This window comes from Camponotus vicinus, unplaced genomic scaffold (assembly GCF_025532165.1).
Source record: "Camponotus vicinus isolate PSW18456_S1 unplaced genomic scaffold, iyCamVici1.0 SCAF_2, whole genome shotgun sequence".
Taxonomy (NCBI): domain Eukaryota; kingdom Metazoa; phylum Arthropoda; class Insecta; order Hymenoptera; family Formicidae; genus Camponotus; species Camponotus vicinus.
The window spans coordinates 24050372-24068021 of record NW_028141956.1 but is presented as its reverse complement, the minus strand read 5'-3'; the positions used below and the strand labels follow the sequence as shown (position 1 = coordinate 24068021).

Sequence of the window (17650 nt, the reverse complement as noted above, 5' to 3'; positions counted from 1 at the left end):
CGGGAGCAACAATTCCCTCGATGTTGCGTATCTTAAATTCCCTCACAGATATTTATACCCATATTAAAGATCGCGAAATAGTCCTCAACCCACATGCGCCGAAGAAAGCACGGGTTTTTAAACTGGAGCGCAATAATGCACAGTAAAACTATTCTGTTACCGGCATTCGCTCTATTGGCTTCATCTCTCTCGCTCTATTTACGTACACGTAACAGATAACATCGGCGACAGAGTGTGTATCGCGGACTATTTACGTCGTTCATTCAGGTATTCGTTTGCGTCAAACACGTTCGCGCACGCCATCAGTACGCTCGGCGCGAGCCTTTCGAAGAATGCGATCTATATCCGGCTTGCGGTTCGCGTTAATAAGAGCTATCTCTCTTATTCGGGGGCGCCGAATCTCCGACGAGAGACGGAGAGAGAGAGAGAGAAGGGGGAGAGAGAGGGGGAGTGCGCGTGCTTCGGGATGAAAGGGAAACCCACTCGGCGTGAATCTGGTCCACGGGGCCCAACGTGTGACGTCACACTCTCCCCGTCAGAAATTAACGAGCGACCATGTGACCGCGCTCGCCCACGGTCGGGCCAATCGCACGGCTCCGGGATCCCTCCGAGTGACACGACATACTCGGCGACACGATGTTAGCGAAGCGCGTGTTGCGAAAGAGCGCGAAAAAAAAAAGAGAGACACGGCGTCGGAAATATACACACACATATATTGCGCGAACAAAGAGGACGGCAGTGCACAACTGCGCTCGTATCGATATCCCGTCAGGATTTCTAAAATCCCCTCGATAAACAATCGCGAATGAAAAGTCACAGGAGCCTCCTAAAAAGTGTAATAAATAAAAAGTATTGAAAAATGAAAGCAATAATTCCGACTAGATCGCGTCACGAATCTCTCTTCTCGTTCATAAAATTAAACAAAATTTAAATGAAGTGAGTAAGAATGTTATATATATGTTATATATTATATATATAACATATATGTTATATATATAATATATATCATATATATAACATATATATTATATATATATTATAATATATTATAAGCAAGAGCGAAGTCTATATATATATATAAGTGCTTATATTCGCCGTATTCTACTCGTCTGTTAGTCGCCAGCGACGTTCCCCGATAACGATGCCCACACCTGCCGGTTCCGACAGCAGGCGTTTCAATTAATGATACGCTAATACGCGACGGGCTATTATCGCGGCGAAATAATGCTTGCGTAATACAACGAGGGGAGGGGACCCCGGTCCCCCCATGCACTCGATGCGAATTCGCGTGCGTGCGATGCGTGCGGTGCGCGCGCGCGCGCAAGCCGAGAAAGAAGTAAAAGCTTCGGAGAAAAGAAGACGAGAGACTCCGCTCAACGAAGGTATTACACAATCTCCCGTCCCCCTCGATCTAACCTTTCCCTCCCACCGCAGAGCGCACAAAGGTAGGAGTCGAAGGCAAGCGGCGAGTAAAAGACGGATGGACGGACGGATGGACGGACGGATGGATGGATGGATGGATGGATGGATGGACGGACGGACGGGAACACAGGTACACACAGCAGGCGCACACAGGTACCGACTCTTGCGACATAATGGAATAATTATGAAATTCGTGAGTTTCTAAATAAAGGCGCACGATTTCCGTTATCCCGCCTTAGTTTCCCAGGGTGACCAACCGCAGTCGTGTTCCAGTTTCCGGGAACGCGTCCTTCCTTTTCTGAAATCCTCACGGACGCCCATCGCGCGTTTGCGAAATTTGTCCTACTTTTTTTTTTTTACAACTTTGTATATTCGTGAAAAGTTGCCTGATGGATGGACGCGAACATGTGCGATGGACATTTGCCTCATCGTTTCTTCTATATTTTTTTTATTATCATGGAAATATATATAATTCTTGTTACGTCATAATTTTCCGATTATATTGAACGTTGACCTGAATCGCTAAATAAATTCGTAGTCATAAGTATTGTCATCAATGTGTGCGGTCTCCATTCCTAATAAAATTGTCGGTATTCATTTTCAAAGGTTAATGAGCGTAATGATACTAAAAAGATACTACAAAAAATCGTAAATAACGTGCTATTTTATTATTGCACAAATGTTCTGCTATAATCAAAATTATTCATAATAAATTTAATAATAGTAGAGGCAAATGATACCAAAAAGAGAGAATGAAGAGTTTCCATATTTCACCTGATATTTTATGATTGTCTGATGAAATTAATTTTCCGACTATTGTTTATTATCTTGAATAAGTTGACAGCTACGAATGTGAAAGCAGCCTACAATTGTAATATCTCTCAATGATTCATCACTTAAATATATTTTCTCATCATTTTATAATTTATATTAATTAATTTAATATTCTTAATCTTTGGTAAAAAAACATCAATCATCTCACGCATTTTTGTTACATGATATATAATATTAATATTCACGTATATATTTTATTATATATATCTTCATCGTAATTATTTTTGTGCAAATATATGCTATATTCATATTATACGAAAACATTTCTTCCTTCCTTGAGAAACACAAATGAATAAACAATGATGCAAACAAATTTTCCTTTAAGCGAAATTAAATTATATTTCCAAAAGAATTTTTCATCTAAAATGATTAATTCAAAGAAGACAATCGAAATGAGATATTAAAAAATAACTAATCTTGAAACATATTTATCAAAGACGGAAAATTTATTTCGCAAAATTTATTAAACATTTTTCTCTCAAATTTATAAAATTTTGCATAAAGTTTTTTTTTTCTCTTTTCGAAATATTGAAGAAAATAATACATACATATAGCAAGATACATAGGATTTGACCCGACACGAGGATTGAAGATATTCAATAAACTGACAAAAAAGCACTGTATATCTTCGTCAGGTTAAACAAAGACAGAAAATTTATTTTGCAAAATTTATTTAACATTTTTCTCTCAAATTTAGAAAATTTTGCATAAAGAATATTTTTCCTCTTTTCGAAATAATGAAGAAAAGAATACATGCATATATCAAGATACATAGGATTTGACTCGACACGAGGATTGAAGATATTCAATAAACTGACAAAAAAGCACTGTATATCTTCGTCGGGTTAAACAAAGACAGAAAATTTATTTTGCAAAATTTATTTAACATTTTTCTCTCAAATTTAGAAAATTTTGCATAAAGAATATTTTTCCTCTTTTCGAAATAATGAAGAAAAGAATACATGCATATATCAAGATACATAGGATTTGACTCGACACGAGGATTGAAGATATTCAATAAACTGACAAAAAAGCACTGTATATCTTCGTCGGGTTAAACAAAGACAGAAAATTTATTTTGCAAAATTTATTTAACATTTTTCTCTCAAATTTATAAAATTTTGCATAAAGAATATTTTTCCTCTTTTCGAAATAATGAAGAAAAGAATACATACATATATCAAGATACATAGGATTTGATCCGACACGAGGATTGAAGATATTCAATAAACTGACAAAAAAGCACTGTATATCTTGGTCGGGTTAAACTTTGTCAGAAACTCCGGATCACGTTTAACAAATCGAAGAGATAACCGATCGCGAAATGCTCGCGAACAACCGGCGTCGTTGTTTAAAGCGACCTTGAACGTGAATGCGCGTTGCACGACCTTGAAACACAGAAATGTAGAAGATATTCGCGAGTTCGGCGATGAAAAAGAACCGTTTTTGTGTTCACCAAACTGGTTTCGATGCGCCGCGAGCGACCGATCGTTTCGTCGCGAGGTGCGAGATTTTCGCGCGATTATAAATAAAAGGCCGGTGCACCTATCTGTTCCGTTTGATACGCGAAATTAACGAGAGACGATTTCGTTTCCGAATCGACGACGCGGCAAAACTCATCCTTTCGACCCTCCGTACTTTCTAACATTTATTAAGGCTCGCCGCCCTTTCAAAGCGCCCCAAGTTCGTGAATTACCGTACCTTCGCGAAAAACAAAATTAATAGAGCGCACGTAATTTAGTCCGGGCGCTCTAAGTCAAATTTTAACGGTGATTTTAACGAAAAATCCTGTAAATAAGCTCCATTTTAACAGGGATCCCCATCCCCACATTTTACCGTAACATTTTCCCCATAAGAGATCAGTGAAAATCGATGGACCTAAAGTTTCAGCTGAAAAATGACAATTTTGTTTCTCTCAGATTATTTAAGCTGTTATAAATACTTCGAAATAAGATATATTTTTATTTTTTGGAAATAATAGAATGACGTATTTTTACTAGAAAATGTCCCGTTCACACATAACAGTATATTTCAATAATGGAGGTCGTAAATCTTTCAAAGAAAAATCACAATTGTAATGGAAATCTAAAGCGTAAAATTCCGATGTTTGCAATTGTACTTTGTAAGGGAAAATACTGACCCTAGGACATTATTGTGACAAATTTTTTTGTAAAACTTGTGGCATGGTGTGAGATCTATCTAATTGTATTTTTCTTTAAAATTGCTCGATTTGTTTCACGTAAAAACGCGTTCGTAGATTTTGATTTTATCAACAGTTTCGGTGAAAATATATTTCGGTTGACCAAAAAAAAAACTTCCGGATCTACGACCGAAAGGCTTTCACCTGGACATTACATAGACACGTAAGAAAGCGTGTCCTACCTCAAATTTCTAGATTCTAGTTACGCAATACGCAGACTGGGAGAGGCGAGCGATTATAGAGTCAAATGCTAATAAAACGCCATAAGACAAATTTGCCTTTGTCCGCGTAGAATTCAATAGACATTCAGTGGGTCTTTTCCCTATCTCGAGGAATGAATCTAATGTATCGAGAAACAAGGTTGATGTAAAAGCAAAATTTGCACATTAAAAGTAAAAATCGACTTTCATTTATTATCTATTAATATTTATTATTTATTTATTTATTATTATTATCTATTTATTATTATCTATTATTATCTATTTATTGTTTATTATTATCTATTTATTATTATCTATTATTATTTATTATTTATTTATTATTTATCGATATTTTGCAGAATATTTTCTCATCTCGTATATCAATCATCGAATCATTTATTTCGCCTACGATATTCATTTTAAAATAGAGATTGAATGACAAGGAATATTTACAAAAGTTCCTCCTCAATTTTAATAAAATTTGGCAAACAATAAAATGAAGAAAAATAATTTTGCAACTCGTTATTTTTAATTTCGACAAACAAAACTTCTTTAAAAGTTAAATATTGCACCGAGCACTAGAGATAATATTTTTATACGTATTTGAGCTGGTTTTAAAACTGGTGCGTTTAAAATCGTAAAAAAAATCTTGTAGAAATATTCTTTTTATCGTCAATAGCTTCCGCGATATAAAACAAAGCAAGTATAAAACTTTGTGATTTCAATGTCGGAATTTAAATATCAGCGGGACAAGCAACTATGTGAAAATTATTCTTGGTTGTTACAGAAACCTGCCAATTGCAAATTTCATTAAGAAGACGAATACACAGTAAAAAATAAAATGTTAATTATAACATTTTCCACATGTCAAAGTTCACTCTAAATTTTAAGTTAAAATAACTCATTCGTCGTATGTTACTTGTTGACAAACTAAAAATGTTAAATAATTGACACAATATTTTACATTTATTTTTGTTATTATGCCTTTAAGTGTAATGTAAAAATAACATACAAATTAATTAAAAATTACATGAAAAAATAGTTACAATAACTCGTAAGAATTGTTGTAGGACATTAACACATAATAGTAATTATTTTGATTTAAATTATTTGTAATAGAAACATTTGATTTTAATAAATTTGATTATTTTGTGTGTCAAAGTTCAAGATTATTTAAAGATTCTTTAACTTTTCTTAGGATGTTAAACTGACTTTGAGACACGTTGATTGTTTAAAATGATGATGTTAAAAATACTCAAAATAATATTCCATTTCTAAGAGACATATACAAAGCGTTAAGTTATAAAGTTGACATAAATGTAACACATGAAAACGTTATAAAAATAATAACATATCAGTTGTATGTTAATTTTACATTAAAGTACTAATCGAAACGTGGTAACAGAAGAAAATTTTAACAAATGGACGCACAATTTTTTACCGTGTACTCCTTATTTAGTCTCGTTTACGACCCTAAGACTCTCGGTTCGGAAAATGGACCGAAAAATTTTTTCGACTCGACATTCGAGTCTTTGCCATCTCGCGAGCCGGCTAGAGAGACTAAAAAGTTGCCACGGACGCGCAGAGAGAGCCCAAGGAAGTTTCGCCTCCTCCTCTACATCTATATATAGTTTGTACGAGCGAGCCGGGGAATAAAATTGCTGCCACCGAGCGGAATCGCGACATGTTCCCGACCGCGTCTGCGACATACACGTGCACTCGGCACCGACCACGGGGTCCCCTTTTGCACGCGACAGCCAATCGTAAACAAAGAACGTCTAGATTCGCGACGAGGGGTTCTCATCTCGCGTTGACGAACCGACGAGCCTCGGAAGATGACTTCTTGCGCGAGCGGAAATTACAGTTTTTACCTTTCTGCCGATCAAACCGGGACAAGCTCGCTACATGTGTGCGTGCGTATGAGTGCGTATGTGTGTCTCGTTACGCCGCGAGAGGATTAACGAGCCTCGCTGCAACGTGTTGCGCACGTTTGCACGACGGAAGGCGGTCCCGTGGCCGCGAACGACGGTCATGAAATGCTATCCTGCCTTTAAAATCCCCGATAAAAACGGCATTTCTTGACGCACACGCGCGATTCTCTTCCGGCATCGGCCACGCCGACGTATACTTATACCTAGAGGTGGCTATTATCGTTTTTAAATATCAGTCATTACGCCAAAATCACTCCGGTAATAATGAAAATAGTAGTGATAAACTATATAACGTGTACTGTTGATAAAAATGATAGGTCAACCTTAACGAGAGAAAGAGAGATAGAGAGAGAGAGAGAAAGGGAGAATGTGCTGCGTTATTCTTTTAAAACGGGCGATCGAGCAAGCAAAAGATGCGGGGGCGGCTTTTATACTAATTATATCGTTGTTATTTCTATCTTGTACGATGTTATATTCCATTATCTCGTTTTATAATGTACTATTATAAAAGATACTTTGTTGCAAAACTCGATAATTCTACAATGACTCTGGAATTTTTGAAAAAATTTCAAATTTTTTTTTCTCCAACAAAGAATATATTCTTGATAATGGTTTTAAGATATACTCATCACAAGTGTTGGAAAATCTCATTATCATGTACCTTAAAAGAAGAATTTATTTTCTCTTCAAGAATATTGTAAAGTTGTATCAAAGAAAAGTTAAATTTACTTTATATAGTAAGTAAACCAAATTTTTGTTTTAATTTAATATTCTGGACTAAAATACCGCACTTACTAAGATTCAGAATATATTTCAATTAAATGTAATCCTTGTGGTGAACTTGTGACACATTTGCGGATATACAAACTTGTGATATACTTAAGACAAGTAATATTTACTTGAATACAGTATACATTTTTCTCTGTGTGGTCTTCTCTCATGTATGCCAAAATACAGGATGTTTCTTAATAAGTCTTTGTCGAAAATTAAGGAGGGTTTTTCACATAAACATATACTCCTACATCCCTCCTTGTGGAATTATACTCCTTCAAAAATGGGGGTAAAAATTAAGTTTTTATTTTTTTCTCAAATTTGGAACAAGTTAAAGAAATGAAATTAGGTGAATATTTTCTACTAATAAAAAGGTTATTTATTAATATTTTTTCAGCCTCCCGTATTGTTATAGGGAAATGAAACTAGCAACCCCTATTTAATTTTTTATTAGAACTTTTTAATGGACCGGAATATGATCATCTAAAAATGTGTATTAAAAAGTTTGGTTTATTTAGAAACTTTTTTATTTCTTTCATTTTTTTTCACAAATTCAGTAGTTTTCAAGAAAAAAAATAAAATACGTTATCGTGCACAGCACGATGCTAAATAGCATAGGTTTCGAATTATGAGAAGTTAAATTTTAAAATAAAAATAAAATTAGAGTAAATGTTGGGAAAATTGGAACAAAAACAAAATTATAAAAACCTAAAATCCTAAAAAATAAAAAAAACCCCTTAATTTTCGATAAAGAATCATCTCCTAAAATTGTTCGCACTTATTAAGAAACACCCTGTATATGCCAACGGACAACATACTTTACAGTGAATTGCACACACTCACTGACATGAGCTGAATGTGAAATTACGTTTTTTTTTTGTTTATCGCTGCTATTTGAACGTAATTTTGATAAGGAAAGCCTGCCGTGATGGTCTACCTCGTCGCGGGTTAAGCTAGTCTTTTACTTCGATATAAATTGCACGCGTATATTTACCTGAATTTACGGATATTTCTCATTTTAATATCAGTTTCAGCGAAACGTGTAGAACGTCCGTTATGCGCATTCATAATTAATAAATAGTATATCCCTGAACCGCGGGAAGAACAATCGCCAAGAAAGGCCTCGCGACGTAAGAAATAACGCGCGATGTTATCGTAACGTGTACATGTTTCGTATGTATATTTCAGAGACTTTTTTTAGCGCAATCGACTGAGATTATTCATTGTCACGATTCACGGAAATATTTGAACGGTCGTTAAGCCCTCTCTCTTTCTCTCTCGAGGCTCAAATCGACCAGTAGCAAGGCGCAAATATATCACATGGACTATCCGGCGAAAAGTAAAATGGCTCTCTGTCATCGGTACGAAAATAGATAAGTTCATGCACTTAACCGTCGAGCAAATTGTACGCACCTGCGAAATTGAAACCTGAGCGTTGGCACTTTATTGCGCATACGTACGTGCTTGTAAATTGCGCAAAAGCGCACGCGTCGAATAATATTGGGAGCGAGGAATTTCGTTCTCTTTCGTGCCACATGACAAGTTTCGATATACGTGAAAATTCTCGAATATAGGGCAAAAATCGTCATTATATCTCCGTCAATCAATGCACGATAATGTCATTCAGTCAAAAAGACAATTCCCAGTTGATAGAATATTAAGTATAATATTTACAAGAATGTTCAATGTTCATATTAAACGAATAAAATTCAGAATTAGTTTTATTTAAATAAATAAATGAACAAAGCTAATTTATTTAGCACCATTAAAAATAAATGCGAATCAATTAATTCCCCGCTACTTTTTCTACGACTATAATCGATTATAAATTAAAAAGTAATTAATTTCACGCCAACATATATAACATTTCACACATGTTAATATTTTTGTAACATCGAATAAGCCTATTGTATAATCGTCTAAAAAAAGAAATCATATTTTTAAAATCATTTTGTACAAAGTAAATTAATTAATTTTCATGAGGCTATAATCATTCGATCGTGGACATGTCCTTCAACGCGTCCCGGAAATCTAAACGCGAATGTCTAGTCCGACGAGTTCATTGCTAGCACGAAACGGACTTGAAATCAAATTTATAAAGCCGTAACGCAAAACCAACCGCTCGTCTTAATAAACCCCAGCAACAAGCCTCACACACACACACACACACACACACACACACAGTCTCGTATTCACGCGGGTCGTTAAAAACGGCAGGTTTGCTGCAGAAGATCTGTGACAGGTGTTATCGCGCGCATGATTACCACAAGTGTGTTTTGCCGGCTCGTCGTGTCTCTGTCGCAGTTGCTTCGACAATAAACAACGACTCCGCTTCAATTTCGTCGTGAATTATTCGAGAAAGCAGACTCGCGTCGAAAAACCGCGATGATTAATCAAACGTCAAACAACAGTCGATTTCGGAGTAATATTACAAGTGACGTTACGCACTCTCGACGAAAGTGCGTAGGAATATTTAACGACGAGGAGGGAAGGAGACTCGCAACATTGAATGCAGTAACGATGACCGCAAATAATAAAGAGAGAAAGTCAGACGACGAATTTATTTGCATTGTATGTCGCCAACTGTCAAACCGATTACGACGAACATTACCACTTAATGATATTAATTACGAGTCGATTATCAAATAATAATTATAATTCCTCTTATCGATCCCTCTTTTTTGACAGAATCGTTCGCACCTCGATTTAATCATCTTTCGCGGGTCGACACGTGGTCATTGTTGACAGATGAGCAAACGCATAAAAATTCTGCGAGCAATTTTCGCCGGCGTGAATTTTTCTACCACGTTTGCAGACGGTTAGCGCGCATAAGGAAACCCTTTCCTTTCGTAAACACTCGCAAGCACTCTGGAAACTTTCCGCGTTAAGCAATCTCCCCCTCCTCCTCCTCCTCCCATGGCGTTTGCCGCCATAGGAACGTCGTGGAAAACGGTGTGCAAAAGCGGCAATTGCGACAGAGACTGTTTCGAGATTCGCTTAATCGTTGGGCCTTGAGGGCCTAGACCCACTTACTTGAATTGCATTAGATGCTACGACTAAACCGATTACGACGAACATTACCACTTAATGATATTAATTACGAGTCGATTATCAAATAATAATTATAATTCCTCTTATCGATCCCTCTTTTTTGACAGAATCGTTCGCACCTCGATTTAATCATCTTTCGCGGGTCGACACGTGGTCATTGTTGACAGATGAGCAAACGCATAAAAATTCTACGAGCAATTTTCGCCGGCGTGAATTTTTCTACCACGTTTGCAGACGGTTAGCCCGTTTCGCTCGTGTCGGGCGAGCCTAAACTTGACGTTTTCAAGAATGGCTTATCGTAAGCGACATCGAAATTGGAGCATCGATCCAACGTATATGTATCTAATTCAATCTTATTATAGACCGATTCCCTATCAACGCTTCTGGAATTAAAATAATTGGGACTGAGCGAATTATTATACAGCAAGTGGCTTGGCTGACTTGATTAATTTAATTACGAGACGTAAGATTTTGCAGAATGCTTCCTCGCATGTGTAACACGTATCGCGTACACAACTGCTTACTAATTAAAAAAAAAATGGTTAACGTGGTCATTAAACGAGGTCGGGCATAAGCACGTGGATAATGACACGTAATCGTGTTACTAGTGCCAGAGCCGTGACGTAATTTCGTTTGTCCAGCGTCTGTAGTAACGACCGCTTCTTCGCCGACTCGAATATCGCGAGGAGAAGGCGCGCTCGATCGATTCGCGACTATAAGAGATACGTGCCATCGTTCGTCATCGGTGAGACTCGGTTAATCGCGCATGTGTGTAAGCGTGTACATGTATATAATAGGGTTAAATTCGTCGACGAGGATGACGATGACAAAGACGTCGACGCGTCTGCGTAAACGACTTTTGACGTACGCTCAGCACGTGCGAAGATGCTCTCTCTTCGTGAATATACGAGAGATAATGTAAGACTCTTGATACACACGATGTAACCGCCCGATGACACACCGGATCGCCGGGTGTTGGTGGGAAAACGCGGCTCGCGCGGTGAAAGTAAAAGGCGAAATTATTAAAATGACGCGACGCGGTCGATAAATTACGCGCGACGCGGAATTGGATATTCACGGAGCGCGGCTTTTTATTCCCGTCGAAAAGGACCTGCGCGTCTTTCAATCTACCGTCTGGTATGCTTGATACGCAGATTTAATACGCGGATGAATTTTGAGATGACGTTCGCTAAAGTGAAATTTTCCAAACATCAGCATGCATTATTACGTGAGCTTATTATCAATTATATGCAAAATACACATTAAGTATTACGTTATCACGGCGACCCAGACGATAATCGTTATCGTAGAATTTATTTATCGGAATGTCACACTGTTCTAAAATATTATGTATAATATATATACGGTTTTTCACACGGGCTGTGAAAAATGAATGATTATGGAAATGAAATATTTTCCTTGCGACGTAATTATTTCATTATGATTAGGATTCTTAAATCGTGTAGACAGATATGAAACACTACTTTTTTGATCACGTTATCCGTACATAAAAATTCTCGAAATGTATTTTGACATTAATTATAAATTTATATTTGCTTTGAGAGATATTATATTATAATTTCACATCACGAGTTATGTGAAAAAGTGAAAATTATAGAAATGAAATATTTTCCTTGCGACGTAATTATTTCATTATGATTAGGATTCTTAAATCGTGTAGACAGATATGAAACACTACTTTTTTGATCACGTTATCCGTACATAAAAATTCTCGAAATGTATTTTGACATTAATTATAAATTTATATTTGCTTTGAGAGATATTATATTATAATTTCACATCACGAGTTATGTGAAAAAGTGAAAATTATAGAAATGAAATATTTTCCTTGCGACGTAATTATTTCATTATGATTAGGATTCTTAAATCGTGTAGACAGATATGAAACACTACTTTTTTGATCACGTTATCCGTAGATAAAAATTCTCGAAATGTACTTTGACATTAATTATAAATTTATATTCGCTTTGAGAGATATTATATTATAATTTCACATCACGAGTTATGTGAAAAAGTGAAAATTATAGAAATGAAATATTTTCCTTGCAACGTAATTATTTCATTATGATTAGGAGTCTTAAATCGTGTAGACAGATATGAAACATTACTTTTTTGATCACGTTATCCGTAGATAAAAATTCTCGAAATGTTCTTTGCAATTAATTATAAATTTATATTCGCTCTGAGAGATATTATATTATAATGTCACATCACGAGTTATGTGAAAAAGTGAAAATTATAGAAATGAAATATTTTCCTTGCAACGTAATTATTTCATTATGATTAGGAGTCTTAAATCGTGTAGACAGATATGAAACATTACTTTTTTGATCACGTTATCCGTAGATAAAAATTCTCGAAATGTTCTTTGCAATTAATTATAAATTTATATTCGCTCTGAGAGATATTATATTATAATGTCACATCACGAGTTATGTGAAAAAGTGAAAATTATAGAAATGAAATATTTTCCTTGCGACGTAATTATTTCATTATGATTAGGATTCTTAAATCGTGTCTACAGATATAAAACATTACTTTTTTGATCACGTTATCCGTACATAACAATTCTCGAAGTGTTCTTTGTAATTAATTATAAATTTATATTTGTTCTGAGAGATATTATATATAATTTCACATCACGGGTTATGTGAAAAAGTGAAAATTATAGAAATGAACCATTTTTCTTTGCGACATAATCATTTCATATGCTATTCTTAAATTGTATACACACATATAAAATATTACTTTTTTTATCACACTATCCGTAAAAAAAATCTCGTCAGATATTTTTTGCAATTAATTATAAATTTATACATTTGCTCTAAATATATAATTTCATGTCACAGGTTATGTGAAAAAATGAAAATTGTAGAAATAAAACGTTTTCCTTGTGACGTTATTTCACACGCTATTATTCTTAAATTGTGTATACACATATATAAAACATTACTTTTTTTATCGCACTGACTGCAGATAAAAAAATTTTCTTGTGAAACGTTCTGTATAATTAATTTTAAATCTGCACTCGCTCCGATTCAATGAATTAATTCAGTTTAACAAACTTGTTTGCATCCAGATGTCTAACAATATTATGCAAAATATACTACGTGTGATGTTTTTATAACGTTAATATTAATGATTACTGATCGCTATTTATTTACACAAATTAACTCTAATATTTTGGCAAAGTTATACATCTTTTTTTATCTCAAGAAAAAATTTTGACACGTTAATGGTAATATTTTTTTCCGATTGTGCTTCTCCGATTCTGATTATACCGTATATTTTTCGAAGATTATCTCGCAAATTACGTTGTGATAACGTCAAATGACGCTTATCACTGGCACTATTGAAAATGTAAAACACCAAGTGCTATAGATACATTCGCTTGCTGTTATTTCTGTTTTATTATTCCTTTTTCTCTAATCTTTATAGCATAATCTTATAACGTGCTCTTGAAAGATTATATTCTCCAATTTACTCGAAGCTATTTAGCATTTATCATCGCTTTTTTATCATTTTACATTTCCGACGTAGGCTTGAAAAATGAATACTAGCTACTGAACGAACGAACGATCAACGAATGCAAATTTTCGCTTCGTTAAATCAGAAGATGCTTACGACACAGCGAATGCAAACAAAGCGTCCATCAACATTCGATTCACGTTCAAGTCAACGATTCGCATTCGCTCGTAAGAAAGTTTCAAATAAACCCGTCTCTCTCATTTTTCGCTGCTCGTTCGTTCCCCGATACATCTAGTCTAATAGTCTCACTGTAAAAGCAACTCACCCTCGAGCTTCATGCCGACCTCGAGGCACTTTTGAAAACGGCAGAAGGGACATCGTTTCCGCTGCGTCTTGTCGATGTGGCAGGATCTCTCGGCGACGCAAGTGTACACCTTCTTGTTCTGGACGGTGCGCTTAAAGAAGCCCTTGCAGGACTCGCACGTGAGTAAACCGTAGTGATAGCCGGACACCTTGTCCCCGCAAACCGGGCAGAGCTCCTCGATGATGATGTCCTTGGTGTCGGGAAAGTCGGACGGGCAGGGTATCGAGCCCGTCACGACGCCGACCTGGCCCAGTCCGGGATGACAGAGGGTACCGCCGGTAGGAATCGCGCCGGCAGCGACGTTGCCGCTTCCCGCGGCGGCGACGCCAGGTCCGCCGCCACCGCCGCCGCCGCCGCCTCCTCCACCCCCGCCGATCCCGACGTTCGCCGCGCCTGGACCAGCGTCACCGGCGGCAGTAGCCGCCCCGCTGCCGTTGCCGCTGTTACCGGTGTAACCTCCACCTCCGCCGTTACCTTCCAGACCGGAGGATGTGCCGCCGCAGGCGCCGTTGCCGCTTCCGGCTCCTGTTGGCGGGAACAGACATGTGTACACCTTCTTGTTGGCGCAAATCTCGAACGACGAGGACGCGCCGTTCCCGCTACCGTTTCCACCCCCGCCTCCACCCCCGCCGCCACCGCCGCCGCCGCCACCACTACCGCCCCCCGTAGGGGAGAAGTGACACGTGTACATCTTTTTGTTATTACACGGCGAGCTGTTGCGCTTGAAGTAACTCTTACAGTTATCGCACGTATACAGGCCGAACTGATAAGTGGACACGTTCTTGTGGCCGCACATGGGGCACCGATTGTCCTCAGGGATCTCGTAGAAATTCGACTCGAAGCTGGACATGCCGCCGCCCTGCGATTGCGCCGCAGCCTGGCCATGTGCCATTTGTTGCTGCTGCGACTGGGTCTGTTGCTGCTGCTGGTGGCACATGGGCGACGGCGAGCTCTGCGCGCAATTGCCGTAGGGCGACGAGCCGTAATGCGGCTGCGGCTGTTGCTGCGGAGGTTGCTGCCCGCCAGCCTGCGGACTGCCCTGCGGACTCAGGTGGAACGGCGACATGTTCAGGGATATCAGGCTCGAGTGCTCCATCTCCAATAACATATCACCCTTGCGCAAGAGGCACCGCACGTCGGACGGACGTGCACGTGTATGATCGGCGCATATATGAATCGAACCTTCCTTTCGCCTCCCGGATGCGGCCGCGCGTTTCTTCGCTCTACCAAATTTTTTTTTTTTTCACTCGACCGAGGTGTGGATCGCGCGCGTTAACAAATTACATCGGGGTATCTTTGTTCCCCTTCGTCACGATTTCGCGAACGAGATGATCTCTGGCGAGAGGGATGGTAACGACAGCGTCAGTTGGTTAACGTTCTCGAGACGCGACCTGGCGCACCCGTTGACGTCGCCATCAATGACGCTGATGACGACGACGAGGACGAGGACGATGTCGATGACAACAAATGGGCACAATCGAGATGAAGAGGGAAGACACACACTCGACTTTGGTTTCCCGCGGCACGAAAAATACTCGTCGATTCACTAGAGTCACTCTCTCTCTCTCTCTCTCTCTCTCTCTCTCTCTCTCTCTCTCTCTCTCTCACACAAATTTATCGAGAAAAATCATCGTACACCACCAAACGTATACGAATCTCGTCAAGAGTTGACGGGGCTACGTCCGAAACATGATAGCGATACGATTGTCGATGATCGCGCGCGAAAAACATTCGACACTGTCGCAACGAGGCGAGCAAACAACCAAAGCACCAAGGTACCGTCTCCTCCCGTTCGCACTGTAATCCAACCTTATTGCCGAGCACAATGCAGATGAGATCGCGTTTTACAGTAATACCGCGAAATAGACAGACGGACACACGCGACAAGGCGACAATCTACACGTCAACGGGTGTCAACAATGTGACGTTTGGACGCGATCGCGTACAAAGGCGCGCCACAAGTGCCGCGAAGGTACACTTGGAGCAACTATTGTACCGGCACAACACAAACGAGCGAGGCGACGAATAGTAAACGAGCGAGACGGATGCGCGCACACGACGATGACGACAACAAATCGGAGCCCGAGACCGTACGACTTGACAGTTGGCGTATCTGCGGACGACTAGTCGTCTTCTCGGCTCGTTGCCTTCCCGAAGGGCCCGCTCTCCCCTCCTCCGTTACCCTATCGTCGGTACATGGAGTAGGTAGGTAGGTAGATAGGTAGGTAGGTAGGTAGGTAGGTAGGTAGGTAGGTAGGTAGGTAGGTAGATAGGTAGGTAGGTAGGTAGGTAGGTAGGTAGGTAGGTAGGTAGGTAGGTAGATAGGTAGAGACTGCCGGGGAGGCCGCCTTTACGGGACACGGCATACGTGACGTATCACGGCGAGCACCGACGACGATGACGATCCACGATCGCGTCCCAGGGTGTATCGTCGACGATGCTGCCGATGCTTCTTCCTTCGCACGTCGCGCACTCCCGTCTCGAGGCCCGACGCGGTCGCGCACGTTGCTGCGCCAGCGGGCGTCTCTTCGAGAAAAAGAGAGAGACGAACGAACGAGCGGGCCGACGTTTCACGACGATGCCACGACGATGCCACGACGGCGCTCTCGACGACGACGACGACGACGACGACTGGAAAATTGGGCGAAACCGTGAACGAAGAGAACGGTGCCGAGGCGCGCACTACTGTCAGGCTCCTTCGGCGTTTCGGTGGGTATAGAGAGAAGGCGCGCGTGTCCCTTTACCGACGGGCAACGAGAGGCGAGAGAGAGAGAGAGAGAGAGAGAGATGGACGGGAGACCGAGGGGAAAGAGAGCGAGCGAGTGAGTAAGAAAGAGAAAGAGAAAGAGAAAGAAAGAGAGAGAGAGAGAGAGATCGCGCGCACAGAGTATAACCAACACAGCGCACGGCATAAGTGAAAGTGATTCAGCAGCGCATGCCACCGCGCGCGGCCAGGTACCCGACGCGGAGTGGAGGTGCCGCCTGAGAGGTCCGCGCGGACGGGGGAGGGAGAGGGAGAGGGCGGGGGGAGGGGAGGGGGTCGAGTAGCACGCGGTCGCGGCGGAGAGCGAGGCGGACGGATTGCCGCTGGTATTGCCGCGGTCGAAGATACCGGTGGAGAGGGAGGAGGGAGGAAGGGAGGGGGAGAAGGAGGTTGCGCGACCGATGGCGGGGGGGATGACCTACTTACGGAACCAGGTCTATGTCGGCCGGAGAAGTATTGTCTGCGAGACCGTCGTCGTCGTCGTCGTCGTCGTCGAGGCTCGTCTAGGATCTCAAAGTCGAACTTTCGACGATACGCGCAACGAGGCGACTTTTGAAAACGAGTAGTACAACAAAGAAGAGAAGGAGGAGGAGGAGGAGGAGCGGGGGAGAGGCGTTCTCGCAG

General features: G+C 39.9%; 1 protein-coding gene across 2 annotated transcripts in view; it reads right to left on the bottom strand.

Annotated features, from left to right (window-relative positions):
* The window catches only part of Ftz-f1 (ftz transcription factor 1), a 28364-nt gene extending 10944 nt beyond the window's left edge, over positions 1 to 17420 (bottom strand). For both annotated transcript variants that reach the window (XM_083091711.1, XM_083091713.1), the window contains exon 1: positions 14224 to 17420. In XM_083091711.1, the coding sequence (XP_082947837.1) occupies positions 14224 to 15370 (1147 nt within the window). In that variant the 5' untranslated portion in view covers positions 15371 to 17420. The remainder of the gene's footprint in view (positions 1 to 14223) is intronic.
* Positions 17421 to 17650: the final 230 nt, after the last annotated feature.